The sequence below is a fragment of the Tympanuchus pallidicinctus genome, unplaced genomic scaffold (genome assembly GCF_026119805.1).
Source record: "Tympanuchus pallidicinctus isolate F22 unplaced genomic scaffold, pur_lepc_1.0 scaffold1, whole genome shotgun sequence".
Lineage (NCBI taxonomy): Eukaryota > Metazoa > Chordata > Aves > Galliformes > Phasianidae > Tympanuchus > Tympanuchus pallidicinctus.
Genome location: NW_026294618.1, coordinates 89146058 through 89162379, shown reverse-complemented (window position 1 = coordinate 89162379; position 16322 = coordinate 89146058). Strand labels below are relative to the sequence as shown.

Below are 16322 nucleotides of genomic sequence, written 5' to 3'. Positions count from 1 at the left end.
CAGGAGAGCTGGGTGGCAGTGAAAGAATCACTGGGGAATGGAACCCAGAAAATTTCATTACGTTTGTTCACTGTTGCTGAAACTTTGCTTTGCAATGCTAAATAAATAAAGAGTGCTTCCCCCTAGAAGTCAGAGCTCCAGCAATTGACCTTTATGCTGGCTGTTTGGGGGTATGCAGGAGGAAAATTAAGCATTAATTCATCAGACTTACATAAGACATCATCTGTTCACTAGATTTACACAAAGCTTATTGAATTGTCTGATGGCTAATTGGTATTTCGTTGACATAATGAACAACTGTATTTCATCCTTTGCCGCAACGTCTGTTAAAGAGGCAGGGATTGAAATGTAAGAAATGGATGTCGAATTCACCTAGAATAGCAGCATATAAACAGTGAATTGTTTCTCCCACTGCTTAAAGAGGTGACATGTTCACCAATATCTTAAACTGTCCTTTTGGGAAGCCTGAGAAGCAGGTTTTACATCTCAGAACTTAAGTGAATGGGTTTTGAAGATTGTTTTGTAACAAGAGTTTCTTGCCGCGTCCACACACTTTTGTCATTTGTATACATCCCTCTCAAGTGAAAAATTTTTATTTAAAATCATTTTTAGAAATAAAATCTCAAGCTTATAGTAAGAATATGAGTCTCTCATAAGCAAGTATGCCCTTTCTGTAACAGTACAATTGCTTTTATAAAGGTCGTGGTTGTGTTCTTTTGCAAAGTACTTCAAAATTTACTAGATTACAAAATAATGTCTGCAATGAAGAGTAGGGAGCTGGGAAAGATTTGGGCTGACTCTCTGGCCAGCCTAGTGATGCCAGCCATGGTCTATAGTACCATGAAGCTGTTGTGTAACAGCTTTAACTTAGAGTGGACCAGAAAATTTGTTCCATGCTCCAGACCCAAGCACTTTGAAGCACATAATAAGTATATTCCATATAAGCATAGCCCCTGGACAAAGGATATTTCCTGATACTTCTTGTATTTCTGTATTTTTACAACGCCCTCCCTAATGCATATTTTGAAACTCTGCTTGATATGCTGTTATCTTATCAGTGACCTTCTATAACATATGGTATGTTGAGATAGCAAGTTGGTGACATGGGAAGTGTTTAAATAACATGTAACTTAACACTTTCTCTGTCAAGAACTTGTTATTCCAACTCTTTAGAGACACCAGCTGATCTTATACTGAATATTCTATGGATGTCCCCAGGCTTAGCTCCTTCTTTGTCCTATTCCAAACCTTTCAGATTTCACATATGTATGTCTCTGACTATCTTAATATTTTATGTACACTGTTTGTCTATCAAAAGGTTTTGTCATTCATCGTATTTTCCATCCAGCTTTATAACTTTCTGTCCAGCTGTTTTTACATATACACATATTTATTAGGAATAGTACAGCCTGCGAGTTTATTTTTATTTCCTTCTAGAAGGTTTTTTAATGAAATCAGATACTCTTACGTCATTTGCAAAAGATTAAAAGATGCTGTGCTTTAGCTTTGTTACATCAGTAGAAATCATTTTATAATACGTAAAACCAATGGAGAGTGTTCTAATAGAAGAAACCTTTGAATTATTTCTTGACTTCAAATGTCTAAGTATCCAATAAAAATGTTTCTTAATGCATATCCTGATTTTTTATTGCTTTTTAGTTCTGATGCTGCCTCTAGTATTTATTTTTGGATTTATTTGTTACTGATGTGGTGAGGTCCTGGTAAAAAGTTAGTGTTCTTGATCAACATTTATCAATAGCCAAATTGGAGCAGAAGGAAATACTATCGTGAACTGATTGAAAAGGTCACTGTGGAACTGAAAGTGTGAAATGTAGATCAGCAGGAGACAGTTTGGATTTCCTGCCAATAGTGGAGGATGCTGGTAATGGATTTTTCTGTAGTTTAACTATACTTTAACAATATATGGAACAGGAATTTTTGTATCAATTAGCTCCCTTTAAGTAGTCCTTCAAACACGGAAGCTTTGTTGAATCTGTTTTACAATTTTGATATTCCAGACAGACTTTTGTTCCCAGAAACTATGTGTAGAATCAAACATGATTTTGCAAATCAGGGTCTCTGTCCCAACTCCACAGCACTCAGGTGATTCTCTTTCCTGCAGACAAATTGCCTCAGATCATTTTAATTCTGGCGCCTCCATGGACAAACCTTTAAAGAGGAATTTGTTTTAGAATTTTTTGTTCCAAAGCATGAAATACTAATATTATCAGATCATAAACAACTTTTCTTTCTATAAGAGAAGGTTATTTCTTGTTACTCTCTGATAAACTTCCAATTCTCTGAGGACTTGGAAAGAAAAAATGAGAGATTCAAGATTAATTCCCTCAAGAAGATTCTCCTTTCTTATTTATCCTTAGTGTAGTGTAGTTTAAATTAAGTACAGGACCATTTTAAATTGCATTTGGATGTCTGAAGTGAAGCTGTTGCACTTGAAGAATCAGGTGTTACCTCTTTCCAAGAGAAGATAGTTGGAGGAAATTCCCATCTTCCTTCCTGTGTGAGATAACTGTGGTAACACTAAATTCATCCAAATCTGTAGTTTTCTGGGTGTTGTGATACCCGTGAATTCAAGTTTGACATCAAGAGAAGCTTTAGCTGTCTGTATGTACTTAGTGAGTTTTACAGCATAAAGTTGCAGAACTCTGCATTGATCAGAAATGTAGAAGTCAAAGGATGCTCTTTTCTGATTTTCCAGTTTTTGCAAGTTCTATTCTTGACATAGCATCCAAAGTATTTCCTTTTCAGCAAGTTCTTGCTAGTTCACATTGCATTTTCATAAAGAGAATTATTGATCAATTCTGATTTAGAGGCGCTGTGCAGGATAGTATCCTTGCAGCCTACTTTTTCCTGTGATAAATAACAAAAACTAACAATAGAATAAAGCACTTCACTGTTTAAAAAGAAGTTCATAAAGTTGTCTTTAAGTTGGATTTTGTTAATCTAATCTTTTTAGCTTGATTTCTCTTTTTTTTTTTTTTTTTAATTACAAGTAAAAAGGAGGCACAGAATCTGTTAACTTGGCTTCTATTCAAACATTCCTCTTACAGACTTGATTGACCACAAGTTATTTCAGTGCTCTCTACAATCAGAATTTAAATCTGAAATGTTAAGAGTCCATGTAGAGCTTAAAAGCAATGTTTTCTGGCAAGGGTATGACACCTGCTGATGTCAGTGGAATTGGGGAGAGGAACGCTGAAACTCCTTACATTTCTTAGTCTTAGTGAATTTCATTTAAATGTAAGAATTGTAGTTGTTTGCATAATTATCATATAAATATCTAAGTATAGGTTAACATTTACAGTTGCTACAGCTGAATATGCAATACCTGACAGTAGATAAAAGTTAGGATGTAGTTTTATTTTAGCAAGAAAGTATCTTTTACAAAAATGGCATATTCTTTATATGTAATCAAAGCACATGAATCATTTTCCAGACAAGCTATTTCTTTAAAGATCTGTTTTGGATTTTTTTTGGCCTATTAGTGAGAAGTTAAGCCTTTCCTCTCCTGTAGCTAAAACATTCAAGATGTTCATACAAAAGAAATACCAATAGCTTTTTCCAAGGTAGATAAATATCAGGACTGTGCTCCTCTTGCATTCATTCACTTACTAAAGGTGTTTAATAATGTCTGATATACCTATGCCAGGGATGTTTCATTATCTAAGAACAGGAAAAGTCACTCCAACTTTATTCCAGTAATTTAAGATTGTGTTAACCCTATATATTCTGCAGTCTGATTTCCTTAGCTGTGATCCTTAACTTTTTTTATCACATAATCATGTTAAATGTGACAGTACTAAAAACAATAATAATCCTTTCTTCAGGTGGAGCCAGGGAGAGTAGAGATCCTTGAATTTAGAAAAGGGTGAAGTTTCAAAATGAATGTGACTCTGAGAAATTGTGATCATGCTAGTAATTCCCCAGTCTCCTTTGTAATGTATAGAAAGAAGTTCAATCTGGTTTGCTGTTTTTTATCCTCCTGTGATGTTAAATGATGCTTTAGGTAACTCAGTGCCTTAGTGTTTCTAAAGCCAGGGACCCTAAAGTTGCTGAGGCGGTGTTTTCCAGAGCTTCCATGGCAGTATTTTCTGTTGAAAGTGCTCATGGTTTAACTGTGGGATTATTGTTCTCCTGGCCTTGCACCTGCCAACCAGACGGTGCTGCTACAGATGGTTTTTGTGGGAGCAGCTGCACTGCTGTGAGTATCATCCCTGCACCCCAATTCCCCAAAACAGCCCATGACAAAGTAATAATGACTTAAATACTTGATAATTATGCATTAATATAATATATATCATATGTATATTATATTATATATATACATATATATATATATATAAATATAAATTTATATATATATATAAAATATAATATATGACAGAAGCTTAGTGACCAGTCAGTGAAGCACTTGCAACATTGTTAACACACTCCAAGCAGTGTAAATAGCATCATTAATGGGAACAAGCAACAAGGAGTTTGACTAGGTCCAAATGAAAATTGCACAGTGGTCGGACCATGGGAAAAATCCTCATCACCATGAGCAGGTTGGGATCTTCATGGCCACCAGCTGTTGGAAAAGACACTTCCACCACTCCTATTGTAGAATGTTCATGAGGAAGTCTTACATACTTTGAATCATGGTGCATGTTATACTGTGATTTGTGACTTCAGATTAGCCTGATTATTTTTTTCTTTTTTTCCATATGGAGTAGCAAAATATGACTGCAAAACCTTTGTATCTAGATCCTGGTGACATTACGTCATGGTTGGTTGAGTGAACTAAGGGCAGTTATGAGATGTTGTAGTCCTCCATGTGCTTTTCTCTACCCTGCTGAAATTGGGCAAGTCATTTAATCCCTGTGTGGCTGTCTCTTTGTAACACAAGGATAATACTTATCTACCTCCCTGTGACATTATCAGGATTAATTAATTAATGTTTGTATGCTTTCAAACTATAAGATACTATAGAGATGCTAGATGTTGTTACTTGAAGTAAAGATTGTGGATTAGTCCTGAAGATGTTTGGAGGAGGAGGAGGATACAAAATCCATTTTCAAATAGTCATCTTTAATTTGATTGCTTACATAAAAAGACTTAGGGATACTTTTGAAGCAAAGTATGTGCCATTTAAAGTTTTGTTTTTCTTGGCTAGAAAATTCATAGTTTTGCGTACACTTCAGGATAATTATTGGGTAATTTTTAGTCAAGCTTCAGTAGCCTGTGTATAGTTTCAAAATACACGAACTAGTAGCATTATTTCCTTATGCATCTTTTCTTTTCTGTTTCTTGGTACAAATGTCTTGCAGTAAGAATAGGAGAGCAGTCTCTCTGATTTCTGAACTTGATTGCTTCCTTGGTGAAGAATGTAGTAAATAGTGCTTTTTAATTGGTCTTCCACATCCTCTCTATTAATAGTTTTCTTGCGATTTTTTCATCACCACATGTACACAGGTCTATTTCTATATTGTGTTAGTTGTTGGCTTTTGTATTATAAAGGGAGTACATAAAGATGAACCTTGTTTCTGTGAGGTACGTATTGTCAGTTATTACAGGCTGAAATCCAACAGCAGGGTTAGTAGGATAGTCTTTGAGACTATCCCTGCTCCCTCACAATGGCCTAGGGAATGTTAGCAATCTTCTGGAACTGATGCTGGTAAACAGTATTGAGTAAAAGGGAATCTGCTGATTAGTTCTCCTATTGAAATGATTTATTAGTTAATGAATGTCTTTTAGAATTTTTAACTGCCATTAAGACTGGGAAAGCCACTTTAGTTGTGCCTAGGTATCTGTTGCAAAAAGTAGTTTACATCTTTGGACAAAAAATTATTTGTGTCAAAGTATGTGATCCAAATAAAATAAATATAATCTGACTAGACCTTTCACAGATGAAGAAATTTCAATTGAATATGAAAGCAAATATCTTTAGAGAGTAATGTAAAACTCATCTGTTTTCTCAGCTAGAGAAAGCATGGTGAAAATTTGTTTAACAAGATTTGATGAAGTTTCTGTTTGACATATATAAGGGGGAGCAAATTGGATGCTATTTATATGATTTTCTTATCCGAATTCAGAAAGATCAAGATACTGTGATGAGCCTTCCCTTTTTAGGGGTGATTATTTGCAGTTAGTATGGCTGTTTATTACTCTACATGCTATTGCCCTGAACAGACTAGGAAGTGCTACTCTACCAGTGAGTACAACAAAAGCTCACCTAAATGATTTCGAGGTTCTTTCAATCTACAAGTGCTCCATTTATGATGCCTCATGTAAGATGACTGGAAAAGCCAAAATAATGTCTTTATGTCAAATAAAAATCCTAGATCAACTTCAGAGCTTCAGACATTCCAAAGCATTACAAGTAAATGTAATGGCATTTGACAGTATTGGCATTTTTGTATGTCTTCTTTTTGGCTAACTCAGCATTCTCAAAAAAATAAATAGTTTTTCCCTCTGTAATTGAAAGGGTTAAATGGTACCAATTCATTACCACTCACAAAAGAATTTATTTTGTTCTCATAAATCAGTTTTATTCCACATTTTTATTATTCCCTTGGGTCAGCTGCTCCAATTGAAATCAATACAAGTGCAAGTGACACAATCAATCTAGATATTTGATTATGGATTTGAGACTCCCAGTTCTGCTCTGTGTGTTTAGCTAGTCTCCTTCTCATAGTGTCCCTGGAGAATGGCAAATTCTTATTGGCATCCATGAATTATGGGTATAGATTCAGAAACCAGATACTGTGATAATCTCCATTTATGTACAGCTGCAGTAAGAAAAAAGCAAGCTCTAACCATAGAAAAACAAACTTGAAGATTTTAAAGCTACTTGTTTCTGAGCTTTCAGTATGTAAAATCTCTTTTAAAATTATGAAATCTCATCATTTGCTAGTAAAATCTCTCAAACAAAATGGATTGAATCTGTAATTATGTACTTTACCTTCAATTTAACTTCATAAGTACAGAAAGCATTTTTATTTGATGCCTTCCTGTCATTTATACACAATGTGATGTCATGCTGCTTGCAGTGTTATTGTCTGCAGTGCTAAACTGTCCTGGGACATTAAAAGGGACTCACTGTCCAGTCAGGAGCTCATAGGAACATTGTGCTTCAGAGGCCATGAAGGAGCATTACAGAATGTTGTGCACTAAATCTTTTCAAAGATGTTGCAAATCTTTCCTAATTCATGCAAGCATCTTGATAGTTTTGTCCTCTTATGCACATTACAACTTGAATGAGTTAGCAGAACAGCTGTTGATGCTTGGTCTTTCTCTTTTGTGTTGCAGAGCACTGTGTGAATAGGTTTTTCCTGTCCCCTGATTAGAAGGCTGAGGAAAGGTTTGGAATAACTTTAGCACTCAGAGTATTAGAGTTCTACTCTGGGCTAGTTCAGATTCCAAGTTGTCTCCTCACCTTCACCCAACTTGCAGTTGAGCAGGAGGCCTTGTCTGACCTGCCACTGCTTCTTCTTCCTTCCTGTGATAAAATTGTTGTAGACAATGACATTTTCTTGCAAAATTTCTGGGAAAGTATATGTGTTGGTGAAAGATCTTAAAACTGTTTGCAGCAAAATACATTCTGGCCACCCAGCTTGAACTGTGTGGATTTCCTCATTGGAAAGGCAGTGGTTACTGCCACGGGCAGATTGCTAAGGAAAGAAGCAGAGCCTGTCCAAAATGCTCTGAGAGCTCATAGACAACTGTAATTCTGAGTCGGTGATGTAAGTACTAAGTTGATATAAATGTAGTTAGCAAGTAAGTAGATTTTTGGAGCATGTTTCTTGAATAAAACAGAACATCTTGAATTGGAAGGGGCAAGGATCATGGAGCCCAACCCCTGGCTCCACACAGCACTGCCCAAAATGCAAATCTTCTGTTGAGAATAGTGTCCAAATGCTTCTTGCACTCCAGCAGCTCTGTACTCGCTGCCCTGGGCAACCTGTTCAATGGCCATGGTGCAGAACCTTTCCCTAACCCCATCCTGACCCTTCTTACACTGTGGCACCAAAATCTGCACCCAGTGCTCAACATGAGACCGCACCAGAACAGAGCAGCAATTCCTTCACAGGTTTGGGGTTGGTTGGGAGTTTATTTTTAGTGAAGGTTGTAGTCCCCCAACGCAGGACCCATCTTTGGTGTTGAAAGCAGAGGTGAAAAAGGCATTAAACATCTCTGCTTCATCTGTGTCCTTATTTGTGAGGTGACCATCCTTGTCAGGTAATGCAACATTGTTATCTCTGTTTCTCCTTTTACTGTTAACACTATTTTTAAAAAGCCCTTTTTGATTCCCCTGGTGTACTGACCAGCTTCAACTCTGGGTGAGCTTTGGCCACATTAATTCTCTCTCTAAAAAAGTGAATCTATGTAGACCTTCCATATTGCCCAGCCTTGCTTCCTCATACACTTTCATTTTCTGCTTAAGTGCTAGAAGAAGACCCCTGCTCAGCCAAGACAGCCTTCTGCCCTCCTAGCTTGCTTCTGACATTTGTGGACTTTCCTGCTTAGAAAGGGCACAGCACTGATAGACCCCAACAACTTAGAAAGGGAAGTTTTTCCCAGGGAAAAACTAATTCACTGAGCAATCTGAAGCCTGCCTTCCATATCCAGAGTTTAATTATCAAGGACAAAGGGGAAAAAAAAAAGTATTTGTGGATTGTTCAATATTTTGGATAAGTATGGAATAAATATGTTGAATTCATAGTTTCACTAGTTTATCACATTGTTTATAAGTCACCTATCTTGCCTCATCTGGCAACTTAATCTGGCCTCTGAGAATGAGAATTAATATTTCCTATGATATGAGAGGCTGTAAGTTTTGGCCTGTTTGATGTACTGAGTCAGTGATCTGTCCCTGGTAACAATAGAACTGTCAGCTCAGAAGCAGGGAAGTTCAGTAGGATTGATACAAAATCAGTAGTGCTCTCAACTGAAAACAAAAATAAAAACAACAAAAGTAAACACTGAAAAAAAAAAAAAAGAAAAAAGAAAAAAAGAAGCACGTCATCAATATTTTTATGGAATCATAAAATCTTTTGGGTTGGAAGGGACCTTCAATGGTCATCTAGTCTAACTGCCCTGCAATGAACAGGCATATTTTTATCAAAAAAAAGAGTATGGAGTCAAAGTGGAGAAAACACTTCATGTGATCGATATAACAATTAGGATGACAATTGAAAAGCAGTTAATTATTACAGTTCTTGGGAAAAGAAAGTCACTGATAACACTGAGAAAATATTTTAAGCTGTTTGTGCTATAATGGAATGATGGAAAATCACATTTTGTACTGTGAATACTACTGGACAAAAGAATGAGCCTAGAAGAGAGAAAGCATGCACATTCATAGAATTCTCCCCAGGGGAAAAAAATAAAAAAAGTGTTGTCAGAGAGCCAGAAAAGGTAAAGGCAGAAGCCAGTGCTCAGTGAGGGAGAGATGAGTGGAATGATTGGGAAAGTAGATGAAAAGGCATCATGTTTTAGTTTTCTTTTCCTATTCTGACATTAACTTTTTCTGTGGCCTAAGACGCTTAAACTCCGCATACTAACACATACCTAAATCAGGCCAACACATACCTGCAAGTTTTTTTGATAGTTAACCAAGCAATCTTTGTGTAATTCTCTAGTTCAGCACATGAACTTATCTTCGACCTGGATTTTTTTCTACTTTTATTCATTCTGTAGCTTTCTGTCATGCAAATAGTTCTGCTTCTGTCTGTTTTAATACTGTGAAGCAATATGTTCTCTAATGTAAGAATGGTTATCAGAACCTGTGTGAACATAGTGTAGACAGTAGAGATTGGTGATATTTCAGAACATGATATGAAACCTTGAACTTGCCCCTTATCCCTAAAAACACTTTTACCGTGTACTGTCATGAGATACACAGTGTACTTTTGTGACTGAAGCCTCATAGTATTTTGAAATAGAAAGAAAATAATAGATGTTTGTGATGATCATACTAAAGTATTTTTAGCTTGCTTAACTTTCAGGTTGAAATCTCTCTGCATTTCACAAATTAATGGTCGTGTAATATTTCAGATGAAGCTGGGGGGTAAGATAAGCAGTTGGTGAATTTCTAAGGATTCTGCACCACATGTAGGAAGAGGCAGAAATTCTTGGTTTTGCAAAGGTTCAGTTGTTGAAGTCCCAAATGAAAAATGTGCAGAGAAGAATAGAGAAGCTGATTTTTGCCTCCATATCTTCTGTATAATGAGAGCTAGCTCTTGATGATTGAGGAAAGGAAAATGCATGAGCACTCAGTGAAAAATTTAGCCAAACTCCTTGCTTTATGAAGTCAGCACTCTAGTTGTGTTAGTGTGCTTGTGATGCAGACTGGTTATGTTTAATCTTACTGATTTAAGACTTACAAATGCAGTGATCGTAATCAGAGTATTCAGTAGTTTGGAAAAAGATTGCCTATGCATATGAAACATGAATTTTTGCAGTTTAATACATTAGGAAGCAGCAGCTCTAGTTTTTGGCCTTTTGCCTTAAAAACACTAATTGATCCGGATAGGAAGAATACCCTAAAAGTGGCAATTTCTAGAAAAAAACTAGTTTTAAAATGTGAGATGAATGCATTTGGTTTATATTATCTCATTTTTCATCACAGCCTTTGTCATGAGGATGGTTTCATGTCGTACCATTTTCTGCACTTCTTACAACCTTTGTCACATGAATAAGATATCAGAACGCTAATGACTAATATACAGTATTCTGTGTCTGCTGATACTATACTGTACTACTATGACCTTTGCAATATTATGTATTCTGATTGGCTGTCTATTTCACCTCTTCCCCACAAGTTAATAAGGCTGTAAAAAGGAGAGAACTTGAAATGGCCAGCCAGTCAAATTACAGAATATTGAAAAGGTCAGAGCAGTACGGCACACAGAAAAAAATTACGGAATATATGAGGCATTAAAATTCTTGTGACAATGATTATAACAAGAATGGAAAAGGATACCCATTTATGTTATTTCAATCTAGTGAACCCCAAAGGATGATGGACCCAGGACAGCAGTAATTTACGCACCAACGACCCTCAGGAGCTTTATTCACTCATTTACAGTAGCACTCAAAACCGGAAATGCACCTCTGCTTGGGAGCCTACTTTGAATTGCCCAACAAAACCAGAGTGAACCTTCAAATGCAGATAGTCACCATCGAGAGTGCTGTGTGAAGCTTAGCACTTTTAAGCAATGATTTTTTTATGGAATACATCATTTTGTATCTTTTTAACATAAGAATATTTTATTACTCAACTTTGTTTCAAGTATACATAGTTTTCAAGTAAGTATGTGGATATTTGTTAGTCTTAATTTCTTTAATTGGATAATATTTCCTGAAACATTGGGATACTTTCATCTGTCATTAACTAGGAACAAACTGGTAAAAACACACTCTTTTTTTTCTGAAATACCAGACTTAGGCCAAAGAAATCCTTCAGAAATACTGGAAAATATCAAGTGCCAGTCCTATGAGCAAGAAGTATGATAATAGATCAGTGATTCAAAAATTATGGAATGATGTTGAAGTATGAGACAGGTTAAGGAGTATGAGGAAGCCTTTTGTGTTTGTAAATTGTTCAGTGTTTTTCGAGAGGCTATATGGTGGCTCTGAAACTCCCTTTGATCTTAATTCATCTTTTGGAAAAGGTGTTTGGATGCCTAGTTATTGAAGGACACGCTGAGCCAGTTTATCTTCTGCCGCCTTGGTTAGGTTGCCCTTGTTAACTGTAGTTTGTTAACTGGACCACTTTCTTGCTGGGGTGCTCAAGGCAGGAGCTACGAGGCAGAAATTTTCAGGAACAAGAAGGTATTCTGGTAGAAACCATTTGTGTAAAGTAAAACAATGTCTTTTAGGATGATACCTGTGTTTTAGACTGTTGCTCTTTTGGGCTGAAGTAGAGTTGTTGGTAGGCTAAAGTAGGATCAGTGAGCAGGGTGGAGAGAAGTATATACATGAAAAATGGAAAAAGAGGCATCATCTACTTATACTCTCAAATAGATCCACAGTGAAGCAGTCTAGGCAGGAGTGGCACAGAGCGATATGACAGGGTTATCACTGTATCACTTTCTGTCAGGCTGAACCTGTGTGTCTGCATTTTCCAGCCCACTGACAGTAAAGTTTAAGCAGTGAGAAGTGGCAAAGCTGCATATTGCAAGTCATCCCCAGCAAGACCTGCATTTAAAAAATGTTCTAATATTTCACTTGCCAGTAGCAGTAAGTTGCTTGGCTGGCAATGGGGATAAAATACCTTTTGTCCGTGTAAAATTTGATTTGGGAAACTTGGAAGCGCTCCTCAGGTTTTTATCAGAAGCAATGAAAAATTGTGAATTGCTGTGTTGTCTTGCTCATTGTAAATCTGCAAGTTCGTTTTTGAGCTGAATAAAATGGTTATGTAATTACATACTTCTCCTAATTATTGAGTAATTATATACTTCTTATAATTGCCAAGTAATCACTCTGCTATAACTAGAATTTAATGTTACAACTAATTGTATAATTACTGTATATTAATGTTGTTATCCAGGCAACTCAGAATAGTGCTTTTGATTCTTTTTTGTTACTCTGAACCATATTTTTTAAAAAGATACATAGTTTGCCATTGGAAGATTAATGGTGGAACATGAATATCAGAAGTACGTGCTTTTATTTGGGGCTGAGGTTGGTGAGAATTAATATATTAACATATTCAAACTTCACTGAAGATAGAAAAGGTTGATTTTTTCTTATGAAATGGTACATAAATTGCTGTTAGGGACACTTTTTTTTATGCTTGAGGTTTGAATCTGCATTATGAGCCTTAATCTGTACAACTGGAAATTTAAACTTTTCTTTGCATTGTATGTGAAACATTTAAAAAATGCACCTGTTTTCACAGCCAGAAGAGTCTGTATTTCACATCATTGGAACCTTAAGCGTGTATGTCAATTAGTCATTTGTTGGCTTTATGGTTGTTAATAAAATAATAGGTGTACGTAACAGTCACATTTTTGGGTGGATGTCACAAACAGTGAGTCACAGATTGGATGGTGATGCATGGGAAAAATGTGGTAAGTGATGGGAGAAAAGTGCTTTATTGGATTGTTCTTACTCCCACATCACATCCAGGGACAGTTTCATAAAGATGCCTTGTGCCTCTTTGATAGACAGCTTAAGAAATGACATCAAGTGAAGCAGATGCATTTTTTCTAGTGCTGGCTGAGTAGACAGTGCATGAATAATCTCAGACAAAATCACTTCTGCAAAATTTGTATCTCCGTGTATGGCATATGTAGAAGTTGATTGTTCTTGCATGATAAGGAACCTTGCCTCCCTTGCTATTTATAAAATAAACTCTCTAAGGCTAACACAAAATTTGTTGAACTCTAAATAAATCCATCAGATTTCATGAAATGATTCTAGATTCACACTACTGTAGTCTGTTTGAGCAGACTGGCAACTCATGTAGAAGATGAGCACTGAGGACATAAACTGCAAGATGGACTTATGAAATGGCTCAACTCATTTCCCTTCTCCAAGTTAGCTTGCCATATGTTAGCAAAAGAATAAGTGAAACACTCTGTGCAGCTCTGTGAATGTTGCAATAACAGACATGGCATGGACTTCTACCATAAGTGTATCATACAGATTGTTTATAAGGTCTGGACAAATGTACAGATCACTCATATTTGTAGAATGTAATGTGAGAATGACAAAAAAATGTACTGCATATACACATTTAAGCAAATGTTATGGAAATATGGAATATTTGAAAAACTACTTCAGGTTTAATTTCAGTGTCAGCAGTTCACTTGATACTTGCATAAATTAGGTTAATTCAAAAATGGCTTTAAAAAGAATTTGCCTGTTTTCGTTAAATTGTATCTTAGAATTTGTAGAGGGCTCAGACTTCAATATTTAATCTTTTGTCTGTGATAATGCCTTAATTTTAGCTATTTTTAATAGCTGTGTTCTGCTTAATCTCATTCTGTACCTGTGGTTTCAGAAACTTCTGAGATTCTGCTGTTGTTTGTAATGCAAAATTGCCATTGACTTTGACATAAGAGCTCAGCATGGAATGATGGATATTAGTAATTATATTAATTATTTATATAGCATTTTAGTTGTTCAAAATATTGGACAATCTTTGAATGAGCCCAGTTTTCTCTCTGTTGTGTGAGTGAAATCTTCATTGAGTCAAGAAGTTATTACTTGACAAATAATTATTTTTTGTTTTCCAGTCTTGCTTACAAGTTATTCTGAGGAGTTTTATTTTGTTATTTTTATAGGGTCGAATATTTGTATAGCTTAAGTCTGACATCTTGAAACAGCTGTAGATGACAGGCAGTGGTGTCCTCTGATGATTTAAACAGACAATCTAAAAACTTATGTCCTTGTTTTAGCTTTGGATTGCTGGAAAACATATACTTCTTATTGCAGAAAAGTAATGAAGTTATTCTTATGTATACAATGGAGTTAGCTTGTACTGGCTGCTGAACTCCTAAAATAAGTGCTTTTTTTAATGAATTCAAGAACTTGAGCAAGTCTTTTATAGGCACGAGAACTGGATTTAACATTTTAATGACTGGTTTGCATCTACTGTTCTCACACAGCTACTCAAGAACTCAAGTAATTTCTGAAAACTGGTTTTTGTTTGCAACATGTAGCACATATACATAGCAGTCAGCTCTGCAGCTGCATGGTTGTTCCATTTGTTTTTCAACTTGTACGAGTACTTAAAAATGTTATCCAAAAGAGGAAAAAATTGAGAATATTTACTTTTCAAGTAAGACATTTTTTATGTTCTTGATATCAATGTCAAATTTTTATTGGAGTAGAAGTTTTGCTTCTTAAAGAACAGCAAATCACATCAGACACAAAACCTAACGTTTGTTCTTCTTCCTCCACATCCTTTCTCTTTCTTAACAGCTAATGCTAATTATTCTGTTGTAAATGGCACTCGAATATTATGCAGCAGCAACGAATCCAATGTCTGGGTACCCATTAAAGGACTGATTCCGTTTTCTAACTACACAGTACAAGTGAAGGCTTCCAACAGCCAGAGCAGCTTGATGAGTGATGCTATAACCATAGTGATGCCTCCAGGAGGTAAGTATGATAAACTGCTGTTTCTGTGCATGTAACAATTACACAAATACTCTGTTAAACAAAATGTTGTTCATTGTTACAAATGAGGACTGGAAGCTCAGAAGAGTGTGTTTGCATTAGTAGATCTTAGTAACAAAATTGTTCTTTCCAGCTTCAAATTTATTGCATAACTCAACTGAAAAAGATAGAAAATGAAAACTGCACAATTAATATGTTAGGTAACTAAGAAGCGCATCATGTGCCTTTTTTTTTTTTTTTTTTTTCATAAATAGTGTTAGATTCATGGGAGAATAATCTAATCTAAGAGTGGAAAGAGAGTCACCTGCATTTTGCAATCTCATGTAACCTTAAGAAAGAAAAACAGTTGCAGTGTGCTGGTTCACAATGAACTACACTCTGAACAACTTTGAGCTTATCTTATACATATATATTATAATTAAGCAAATGCTCTCTAAATTGTCTGCATGTTTGTTTTTTAAGTGAAAGCTTCAATTTGCAGCTGATGTATATTTGTTCCTTTCGTGTTTTCTTTTCACGAGCATCTTAATGAACTAGCTTTTATTGAAGAAATACCAGCGGAAACAGTGAAGTTAAGATGATTTTGAATCGTAAAATGAGAGCCTGATTGAGCTTAAGCTTGAGAGCTGTGTAGTTGTGGCTGAGTGGAAGTAGTGCAAACAAACAGAGGCAATCAAACAATAGCAACAACAACAACTTATCCACAAAATAATAAAATTAAAAACAAACAAACAAACAAAAAAACTACTCTTGGAACAGTTTCCTTGCAAAAGACTGGTTTGTTTGGTGGCAAAAGGAAAGTTTTCTGAGAAGTGAATAAGTAAAATGTAGGGCTTATATGACATTCCTGAGCAAGTTGAAAAGGATTAAGTCCCAGTACATTTTGTATTTTTCAAACCTGTTTATTGAATTAGGCATAATGTATCATAAAAACAGATATGAATTCTACTGATCACTTAAAAATGTGCCTAATCCCAATATTGCTGTTTGATTCTGCATGAAGAAATAGCAGAATTTGGTAGTGAAAAATTCACCAAATGAAAAGGTAAAGGATTTTTAAAAATGGACAAGGATGTGCACAAGTTTATGACAGCCATTAAGATGCACTTTCTTTCATCATTAGATTGTTGTTGATTACAATTAGAAAACTTATAGCTTTGAAATTATCTTTTTTATGACCTTGCGGTAGT

At 35.7% G+C, this 16322-nt stretch overlaps 1 protein-coding gene across 1 annotated transcript in view; it reads left to right on the top strand.

Moving 5' to 3' along the window:
- Positions 1 to 16322, top strand: part of USH2A (usherin) — a 391368-nt gene that overhangs the window by 222110 nt on the left and 152936 nt on the right. Inside the window, exon 38 of the mRNA XM_052681187.1 lies at positions 14935 to 15114. Coding sequence (XP_052537147.1) covers positions 14935 to 15114 — 180 coding nt within the window. The remainder of the gene's footprint in view (positions 1 to 14934; positions 15115 to 16322) is intronic.